We start from the raw sequence: 11,470 nt of genomic DNA on the forward strand, positions 1-11,470 counted from the left end.
TATTCATTCAATGGATATACTATGGTGAATGAAAGAAAACAACTGAAAAAGAATATTGATTTATACTAAAATTCAAATACTTTTTAACAGAGGATGATATACGAAAACAAAACCAATCTGGAGATAGTCCCCAGTTCTGCCACTAGTATCCACGGCTAAGTCATTTAACATCTTTGGAACTCAACATCCTCATCTGTAAACTCCAACTTTGTTAATAAATAATCCCTAACATCCTCTACAGAGCTCGTATTCTAGGATTCTATGAACCAACTACGTCTGCAGTTCTTCAATCCAAGATTAGGATACACGGTAATTCTTACTGTGGTTATGTTTGTCCCTCTCTTTTCTCTAAGAAAAGGGCAAGCGAGCACTTTCAGATCTCTCACAGAAGCTTCCATCATCTGTTCCAGTTTGGAAGTTGACAGAGAGAGGTTACACTGGAATGAGGCTGCCAGAGCAGGGGCATCAGCCTTTTTCAGGTTGGCAACAAACACCACTTCTGGATCTATAATCATGGCCTTTAAAGTCATGTTTGGTCTTACAGAGTCATCTGAAGAAACAAAACAGGAACCAAGTAAGTTTCAAGTAAATTTTGTCACCTTATCTGCAAGTTGCTAACTTGTTTTCAATATACGTGAGTATATATTATACTGCAGGGGCAAGGAGGAGAAAAGTGGAGAAGGGAATATCAGGAAGAGGAAAGAGTCCCTGATAAGTAGACAACTGTTATGTGTTTACTTTGGTTTCACCCAAAGTCCATCATCACTGTCATGTAATCTATAGTATAAATATATACATTCAACGCCTATATGAGTACAAAGTTACCAGATATGATCACTGTTTAAGAAACATTAAAGATAAATAAAAATACAACATTCTTACCTTGTGAGTAAATGTTAGTTTTCCCGAGTTATTACATTCCAAAAATGTTAGTTTGCAGAGTTGTATATATTAGAAAAATGTCTGAACTTAGACAATTAACATAAAAAACCCCACTGACAGGTTTAGTAACACTGGAATAAAAGAAATATAGAACTGAAAGTGGCCTCAGTGTACACCTAGACCAGAAATTTCCTAACTATTGGACTAGTCTAGGGAGTTAAAGTGATATCCAGGGGAGTAATGCTGGGTTCTCCAATGTCTCCATCTTCTGCTTGTATATTTTCAGTTGCTCTTCAAATATGCTAGAATTTTCAAAATGTTTTCATTGAATAAAAGTTTTTCCTCCTATAAAATAGGCTGTCAACCACTGACCCAGATTAGCTACCTATATTTCTGGATGGGTAAAGATATGTTAATGGCAACCAGAGCAGAGTTTCCTGGTCCCTAATCCAATTTCTACTATTTTTCTCTCTTAAAAACATTTGCTTACTGAAGATTCTATATAAAACATGTTTAAGGGTGGCGCCTGTGGCTCAAAGGAGTAAGGTGCCAACCCCTTATGCCAGTGGTAGCGGGTTCAAACCCAACCCTGGCCAAAAACTGCAAAAAAAAATGTTTAAATCTGAAAGAAAAATTAATGTTACATTCTTAGATTCTCACTTCTTTTTGTTTACAACTTTAGTTAAAATATACAAGTTGTCATCTATGACAGATAAATTCTGCTAACCTTTCTCTGTCTTAACTTTCCCTGTGGCAGTCTGTCTTGAGATCTGTGTTTCTTTTGCCGTATTTTCTGGACTCTGAGGCACAGCTTTGATAAAGAAATCTGCTACAGTCATCAGAAACTCCACACTGGCACATACATACAGCTTGCAAAGAACAGCATCAATCTGACTTCCATTTTTATCTTGTTTATAACTTATATCAATCATAGAACTTTTCTTATCTTGGTCATCCTTTTTGTCAATCATTCTGAAAAAAACATATACCATTCATTATTTTATTTCTGCTAAAACAGTTTTAAAAAACTAGAATTTTCCTATATAATTCAATAATCTTTCTTTCACCATTCAGTTTCTAATCTGAATAGAAAACAGGTTAGTATTAACTGGAATCAAATTATTCCTTAGCAACCAATACATGGTCTCCTAATCCCCAAAGCAAGGTCCATGTTATTAAGCAATTACAGAATATAAATATAATGCAATACTGGGGAAACAAATCAATGACTGCTAGAAAGGAAACTGAGCAATTAACAAAACATATCTATGTGGTTATACAAAATGTAAGAAAATTTTTTATATTACTTTATGAAATAAAAGCTCCCCTGCAGGAATTTATCTCCAAATATTATTCTATAAAATTTGAATCCCAAAGTATTTAACGAAACTCAAACTAGCAAGCATTTTTCAAGTGTCCCCAATGATAGTCCCCTTATCACCTGGCACGTGCTGGAAAAAGCATGCTACCAAAGAACTAAAGAGCTGTGACAGCTACATGAGACATGAAACCTGCAAACTGGAAAAGCTAGTTGCATGAGGGCACTCTTATTTACTAATCTTTCAGAAAAACAAAGGGCTCAGAAATACCCAGTATGCATGCATAAATGGAGTCCAAATTTAGTAGCAACATTGCAGGATAGAGCATAGGGTTTAAAGTGCTAGGCACTAAGGACAGAATAATCTGGGAAAAAGCCAAGCATCACTGCTGGCCACTACTCTCCCCAGAATGGGTTGATAATGTGAATAAGCTTAGGATTCTACTTCTATTAAAATTTCAAAAGACATTTTGCAGAACTGTTTTTAAAAGACTTAAACAATATAGACAAAGGAAATATCTATAACCTGAAAGGCTTTAAAAAAAAATATTCTGCCTCCTGGGGAGAAATATAAAAAATATATTACTAAAATATCACCCATGTAGATTAATTATTAGAACTCTTAAATTCTTCTAGTTTCTACTTTTAAGACAATACTTCCTTTTGTTATTAAACTTCCCTTTAATGTAAACTTTAAAATAGCTGAATCTACTTATTAGCACCTCTTTTTGATGTAATTCAAGCGAGGAAGTGTGACCAAAAGACAGAAATCTCTTTTGATGATCCCTAGCCTAGCAATGCCTGGTAGCAACACCAGATGCAATGTCAACTTTAAAAAATGTGTAGCAATTCAGAGCTGACAAACCTCGAAGTTGCTCTCTCAATGCCTTCTCTGAGATCATCAAGGGTACAAGTCTTAAGTTTAATGCCAACATTCATCGAACCATCCTTAAACATCTTCCCCGAAGAGGCCATAAGATGTAGTCTGAGTTCGCCAAGCCGGAAACTGTCATTATGTAATGAAAGTTTGGACTCCTATGAAATATTTTTCAAGCAAATGAATCAGCTATCTTTAAATATTATGTAATTACTTTTCAAGTATACCCAATGATAGTCCCCTTATCTCATTACTTAATTCAAACCTTACAAGCAAATTGATCTCACAAATTTTAAAAGTATGGATGCTAAAACATGTAAATAGAACAAAAGATAATATGCATGTTTATGAATATATATGTACATACAAATAAATACATATATATGTGTGCAGGTATTCAACAATGGTTAATATATAAAAATCCATCTTATTTACAGTTCAACACAAAAGAAAAAAGGATAAGATTTTTGTCAATCAATCTAACTAATAAAGATTTAATGATATCTTCTGCAAAAACTATTGCATTAGAACTATGGGGTTTATGAGAAAGGATAAGACATAGGGGGTAGTATCAGTGAGCAGATACCCTATCTCCCTGTCTAAGAAAACAAAATAGAAATCTATGTATAAGGAAATGCTCTAAGTTGTTACAAATGGCCAAATACTTTGTGACATACTTTGTGACATAATTTATTTATTCATATTTAATCTTTCTCACATTCCAGGAAGGATATTAAGTGGTTAAAGAGCAGACTAGTAAATCAGAGAGTTCAAGTAGATCAGCGGTCCTCAACCTGTGGGTCGTGACCCACAGGAACTGTATTAAAGGGCCATGGCATTAGAAAGGTTGAGAACCACTGCAGTAGATCATCGTGGGCTGGGAAAAACTCATGAAGAAGATGAGAACTTCACGGAGCCTCAAAAGCTGAGTAGTGTCACACAGGCTAAGAGGGTGGCAGAGGACACCCTACATGGGAAAAGACATGAACAAACAATTCAAAATGGTCTGAGAATACAGGTACAGGGTGATTAGGCTTGAATATTGCAATTAGAGAATGGTGGGGAATAAGGCTGGGAAGAAATATAGAGGCCTAATCAAGATCTCAAACCCCAAACTCAACATTTAAACTTTTATTTGTAGAAAAAGAGCCTCAATTTTGATTCCACAATAACATATAATTCCCAATTCTCCAGGTATGCCCAGATCCAACCAATCAACAAACAAAAAACCTTCAGAGAAGTGAAAAATATCAATCACAGTTGTACATTCAAGACCATGACATCGATAAAAGTGTGGTAATTATGTGTAATCTCTAGGACAACAGTTAGAACTTCATAACTTCTCTCCCTCAAGATAGTGTATTGCTGAAAGTGGGTCAGAATGGCATTACTACTGGAAAACTTTGAATCTCTCTAATTTATAAAAACAGAAGTAATTCACAGATTTCTCTTCTATAGCCTTTAGTAGAAATGACCTGAGACACTCTACTGAACACAACACACTAATGTTTTCCTGATTTGGTTATAGACAGCATATCCTCAGGTAGACAATTTAAAGAAATTATTTTTTTTCATGAAATGAAATTCAAATAATATAACATTGAATTTTTTAAGTAGACTAGAAAGTTGGAAATGGCCGTTTGAGATTCAATTAGGAAATTGAACTTGTGCCAACATCTAGGATGGATGCAAGCAAAAAGAACCACAAATGAGGAAGTCATTGCAGTACTCCAAGCATGAGCTGAGAGCCTCACATAAAGCATCAGTGAGAACTGACAGAAAAGAACAAATGTCATTCAAAGAGAAACTGACAACACTCAGTTTGTAAAGGAATAAGGTGGACAGAGAAGGAAGTAAAAGACAGTAAAATTCTAAGGCTAAGGAACCAGGAGAATGATGGTACCTTAAGTAAACTGAAGAATACATTTCACTCCCTATAATGAATATTAAACATAAGAAATTAAGGCAGTTCATTACACAAATGACATATACTAGACCAAAACTCAACAGTAACAATGTATGAATACTATACATTTTTTAGAAAACAAAATAAAATCTGAGTGAACATATGCAAGTGGACTAAGACAGATGATCAATACAGATTCATTATGACATAAGACTTAGGTTCTTCAATTCTTTAATTGGCATCCTTAACACATATACTACATGTAAAATTTATTCAGTAGATACATAATTAATACTTAAATGTCATGAATGAATTTTAACATAATCATCTAAATTATTCATTTTAAAACAGTAAAATGTACATACGTACCTAGCTATATAATTAATCACTCTATTAGTGATAAATCAAAATGTGTTTTGGTACTGATGTTATGTAGAAAGAAATAAAACCCTGAGTGCTTTCCCTTAACTTTGTAAGACTAAAAACACCAGTAAAGACAGAGAGAAGGACCACTGTGTGGCCCACAGGCCATGTAGAATTTTATAGATATTAAAATTATTGCTAAATAGTCACATTTACAAAATGTCAATATTCTAAAACTGAATATTAAGAGCTTAGCACTTAAGCTATAGAAATTTATTACATACCTGGTTGAAATCATTATTATAAAGAATAATGGAAAGAGATTCAAAGTGAAAGTCAAATTGTAGCATGACATTCTGGTCCACAGAAAGGTTTGAGTCTGTCAAATCCTCCTGTTCTGATGGTTCAAACATAAATATGAAAATTAAAAAGCTTTTCAGTAGCTATGTAATTTTCTATATACTTAAAAATCTGGGGTAATTCATTATTTCAAATGTGTATCATGCATTTCAGGATTCTCTAAATCATATTATGAGCTATTAATGAAAATGGCAATGATTACTCCATATATATTTAGTTTAGTGCAAAATGGCAGAGGCAGAATATCTACCTTGTAAACAACAACAAAAAAAGAGGGATCCCTTGCAAAGTGTATATAGACAATTTAAAAGAAAATCCCTGCCTAGAAAGACTACTTTACTTACTATAGAGCATACACGCATCCTCAAAGTACAGCCCGCGTGCCACATGCGGCCCACCTAGGACATTTATTTGGCCCGCCGGGTGTTTTTGCCGCTGCTGCCTGTCTGGCTTAGCAGCCAACTCATCCCGGGGCCAGCAGTCCAGCCTCCAACAGTCTGGGGGACAGTGAACTGGCCCCCTGTTTAAAAAGTTTGAGGACTCCTGGTTTATAATGACCAATGCATTTTCACCCAACTGGTTGAAGAGATGATGAAATTAGAGGTACTGAAGTCATGCCCTACATTAGAGGGCTAATAACAGATTTTCTGCAGGCCTGGTGTACTTCTCACTGTACTTTAATTACCTATCGTATTTTGCTGCATAGAATGAGCACTTTTTTGCCCAAATTTTTGAGGAAAAAATAAGGATGCACGTTATACATGGATAGTACTATTTGTTCCCAATACATAAAATTTCTTGTACATTGTTATCTGCTCTTGTGTTTTGTAATTATTTGTTACATAAATTTTTTATTCTTTAATGTTATAAACAAATGCTAAAATTCCTTCATAATACAAAACAAGTACAAATATTTAATATTCTGATAATGTGATTTCCCTTAAAAAAATGTAATTAAAAATGTTAAGTTTTTTTCCTGAAAGTTTGGATCAAAAATATGGATGTACATTATACCTGGGAACACATTATACATGGCAAATACGATATATACCCAACTCATTACCTCTATAAGGAGGACAGAAAGTAAATCAATAGCAGAGTCAAACAGAACCCAAATATGATGAGCTGGGGGAGGCTTTGGAATTCTGAGATGAAAGAGACTTCAAGAAACAACCTGGTCTTTTCTTTCACCTTTAGATGGATAGGAAGAGTGAACTGACCTGGCTTTCAATCACTCTAACAGTGATTCTAACATCTTTCTGGACACTGATTCTAATTTTTGGTCATTCTATAGGAAAATCTGTTTTTATAAGTTACTGGAATAGCAAACACTGCATAACTTTAATTATGAAAAGCTTCTCCAAGTTAGAAAACCCTGAGATTTTCTTCTCCACTTATCGTACAAATAATTTATACTCAGTCTTCATCATCTTTACAGCTTTCATTTGTACTCAACAAAGTTTCCCAAGGCCACTGTTAACCACAAAATAAGAAACAGATACATGAATGTGATCACAGCTCTATGGACTGAGATCATGAATCACATAAAGGTTGCTTGTTACAGTTTATTTAAACTCAACATAGTTCTGCTCTAACTATAACAACAACCTGCTCATCTAGTATTTGCCTATACAGTGGCACAAGCCCCACATGGGGAGGGAATGCTGGCCTCATAAAGCTCACACAACATTGAAGACTATTCACTTAAGCAAGAAATACTACTTTGCACATTGTTCTAGTCGTTCTTCTGAATTCAGCCTGGGTGTATTTTGAATTCTCCAATATGGCCAGATAAGTAAAGCTGTCACTGTGTAAGAATATCTTTCTCATGGTTCACTCATCTGAGTACAATATGTGTACCAAGTTCCTTTTCTCTCTTAATTATCCTGAGACCTTGCTACACTGCATGCTTACTTTGATTTTTCTCTTATGGTACACCACCCCAGTGTCTAGTGAATTCAGCTAATTTTACTTTCATAAATAAAGATTAAACAAGCACCATGCAGGCAACAAGGGACCCTCCCCACCCACCACCGTAGCAGTGCATACCTTTCTCCCTGGGACATCCGAGAGGCAGCCCCAGCCCCAGCCCCAGCCCCAGAAGACTTTCCACAGTAAATAGTACAGAACTGAGACAGTTGGTGCCACATTACCCTGGACAAATGCCCACTAAATACAAATGTGTCATTAATGCTAAGTTTTCTCCATCATCAAAGCAAACCATCTTCATCAATTTATACCTCCGAGGTGGTCAAGTCCACTTGCAGCATCTATTTTTCTCGTTCTCACAGCTTCCTGCACAGACTGTGTAGGGGTTGACTGTGAAGAAGCTTCTCCAAGATTTTCTAGCAAAATTTTCATTAAAATTGTCAAGTCATCTTCACTGAGAGCAACCTAGAAACCACCAATAATTAGTTAACATAAAGTGATAAAAAGGACAGACCATCATATCGAAGCATCAATTTATGGTTTCTCAAATTAACTAATTTTTCATCTGTTTGAAAGAAAAGGGGAGAAAGAACCACAAATACAAGGCAAGAAGGACTTCACCTTGCCTACCGTGGGCGAGCACACTTCTGCTTCGACCTGTACCCAAGCTCCCTCTGGCTCTCCAACACTCCCTGCCTTATTTGTCACTGTGCCGTCCTCTTCCCGGACCTGTGCCTCTCTCCCCTTTCCCTATCATCCATCTCCATTCTGACTCTCTACTCACCCAGCACTAGTTCCTTCCTCTATGTTATTTATTTCCCTTTAAACTCAATACAGGAAAAATGCTGTTTGGCTTCTGGTCTCTACCAAAAAGTAAAAAGATTCTCTCCTGCTACGTAGCTCTTTATCTCAGTACATACACATCTGGACATACATGAAACATTTGTTAAACTTATCAAGAATAACACTTCATAGAACAATAACAAATGCATCTACAAAGGAACCAAAAAACTAAACAGGAAGGTAATATCTTCTTCATCCTCTATCTTTATATATATAATGTAATGTATAGCAAAAAGGAAAAAAGCTAGAGACTCTGCATAAGGCAGATCTGTATGAGCTCTACCACCTTCAAGCTGTGTTGGTGGCCAAGTTTTTTCACCTCCTTAACTCAAATTTCTTCATCTTTAAAATAGGAATAGTAACATCTTCCATGTAGGTGGCTGCAGAACATCATGAAGAAACTAGATCAGAAGAAGCTGTTCTTGGCTGCTAAGATCCACTGAATCAGTACTTTCTTTGAAGGTTCCCCCTTTTCTGCCTTTTGTAAATTTCCACTACATTTACAGGGGTCCAAAGGGCCTGTCTCTTACACACAAATTCACACTGGCATGCATGTACAGCACATCACCTCTGAATGCCACAGTACCCTGTGTCTCCCAAATTAGGTCCCTATCACCAGGGAAATTGCCTGGTTTCTGGCCTAAATGAAAACAGAGAGATATTTTAGCACAAGACAATGACAAGGGATTTCCTGTTTGAGCCCCACTCATAAAGTAACAGGTGCAACTTTAATGTCTTGTAACTTCCTTGAGTGTCCATTAGTACTGCCAGTCAAGATACCCCAGTTGCCTGAAGAACAGCTAACTTTACCACCTCCTTTGGTTTGCTGTGTAAAAAAACCAACTGTACCATATTAGATTAACCCACAGTAAGTCTGAAGGACAATTTTGATAGGTGGACCCAAGAGTTCTTTAAGAACTGTCAAATTGGTTTACCCAAAACAACTGCCTGATGCCCTTTCTTAGCTGCACCCCAGACCCAGAAAACTGTACAGACTATGATCAAAGATGGGGCATTTGGAGAGTCCCAGATTTCTGACAAGGTAGGCAGTGTAAACTTATCCGCTGTGGCTACATTCTTAACAGAGGTCCTTCTGGTGGAAATAATGATTATATTTTGATACTAAACTGTCAGACCTGTCATTTTTTTGTTGTTTTTTGTTGTGGTGACCATAAAATTATTTTTGTTGCTACTTCATAACTATAATTTTGCTACTGTTATGAATCATAATGTAAATAGCTAATATGCAGCGTATACTTTCATTGTTATAAATGGGTCTTGACTCTCAAGTTGAGAACCGAATAAAATCCCTCGCCTTAAAGTACTTAAAGTATAAAGGAAAAGAATAGAGGATACTATTATACGATCCTCCCTGCGAATCTACCACCTAGCTTTGTCAAGTCTTAACAAGTTGCTGTCTTCCTTCAGATCCTGTTTCCCCATTACAAACATGGCTGAAGCCCCAGGTGTACCTATATGAGATCCCACAGCCTTCCCCTGGAATCCCCCAAAACACTATCTTAACACAGTGTTGACTGGCAATTTTACACAGAAGCTACCCCATGTCATAGCTATTATTCCATAATTGAATATGAAAAAATCTAAACAAACTTCACTACACTTTATTTATACAGAACGAATTGAAGTGAAACTTTGTACCTATCTTCTAATTTTATAAAGTCTGTCTTCAGTAGATACAATTTGTGAGTTAACACTAAGATGAACAAATGCAAGGATTTGCTCGAACCTTATTCTGGTCATAGTTTTTAGAAATATTGGTGTTTCCAGTAAAGGCTCCATTGATCAGAAATCTCTCCAATGTGACTTTTTTTTTGTTTGTCCCATCAATATCCATAAACCAAGAATCTTCCTTATATCACTAGTGGTAACTTCTGTCCATGGTAAAGTTTTAGCAGGGTTTTTATAAAATTGTTCCCTTTGGTGGTAGTATAAATTGATTTGAAAAACATCCAAATAAAAAATAATCATTAATAAAAAGTAAATCTACCACTTTGCAGTACTCTGTGGATCACTAAATTCAACAGTCACACACAAAATATTTGTGCAATCCTCCAAAATTAATGTAATATCATTTTCAATCCATTCTTCTTCAAAATCATTTTCACTATTAGATACTGTTACATTTCTTTTTTGCCATTCTGGTAGTCTAACATCAGATTTATAATTGTCTTCCAATAAACTATCATTTTCCAGATCACTACAAAATATTTTAAAATCACTCAATCAGATGATCTGCATATAATTCATTGAAAAATTCTCCACCGTCACAATCTATCATAGTTGAAATGTTTGTAATACTAGAACTGTGATAAAAACTTGCTTACCTAGAAAAATAATCTTTTTATAAAAAGTGAACACAACTGAACGTGATTAAGAAAGCTTTTTAAATATCCTGCATTACCCTGTGTTTTATAAATTGCAATAGCTAATGCAGGTGCAAACACACGTTAACTCGTGATCAGTCAGTAACGCTTGGGCATGAAAACACGAGTTAACTTGTGACTGGTCAACAATGCAGGAATTATTATTCCCTTGAATACTCTCTTACATTTACTACTATTGCATCTCTAAACAATATATTAGCATTGTCCTCCCTGTTAAAAAATTTGAAATAATATAAAACTATACTATCATTTTACAACTCAACTTTTTCCCTTTTTCCATTTTATTTTGTTTCATTTAGCTCTAGTTCATTCACTGTACCTGCTTTACAATGTCCATTATATAATATGCCACAATTCAATCCACATTCTGCTACTAACAGACATTTCGGTTTTACTTTTGCTTTCAGCAAAACTATAACCACAAAATCTCTAAAAGAAAGAATCAAATAATATAGCCGGGATCTAATCTCTTTGCAACAAGGGAGAAATTAAGAAAAAGTAGCCATATTCTGAAAAAGAGCCTACTCTATTAACAACCCATGGGAGGCACCTGTGGCTCAGTGAGTAAGGCGCCAGCCCCATATACC

The 11,470-nt window shown here is 35.5% G+C and overlaps 1 protein-coding gene across 1 annotated transcript in view; it reads right to left on the bottom strand.

The window, feature by feature from the left end:
* Positions 1 to 11,470, bottom strand: part of VPS13C (vacuolar protein sorting 13 homolog C) — a 190,569-nt gene that overhangs the window by 73,375 nt on the left and 105,724 nt on the right. The window contains exons 46-50 of the mRNA XM_023510002.1: positions 7,947 to 8,100; positions 5,631 to 5,743; positions 3,066 to 3,235; positions 1,610 to 1,854; positions 321 to 550 (exon numbers count right to left, since the gene is read on the bottom strand). Coding sequence (XP_023365770.1) covers positions 321 to 550; positions 1,610 to 1,854; positions 3,066 to 3,235; positions 5,631 to 5,743; positions 7,947 to 8,100 — 912 coding nt within the window. The remainder of the gene's footprint in view (positions 1 to 320; positions 551 to 1,609; positions 1,855 to 3,065; positions 3,236 to 5,630; positions 5,744 to 7,946; positions 8,101 to 11,470) is intronic.

The sequence above is a fragment of the Otolemur garnettii genome, unplaced genomic scaffold (assembly GCF_000181295.1).
Source record: "Otolemur garnettii isolate 467f Iridium unplaced genomic scaffold, OtoGar3 scaffold00011, whole genome shotgun sequence".
Classification (NCBI taxonomy): Eukaryota; Metazoa; Chordata; class Mammalia; order Primates; family Galagidae; genus Otolemur; species Otolemur garnettii.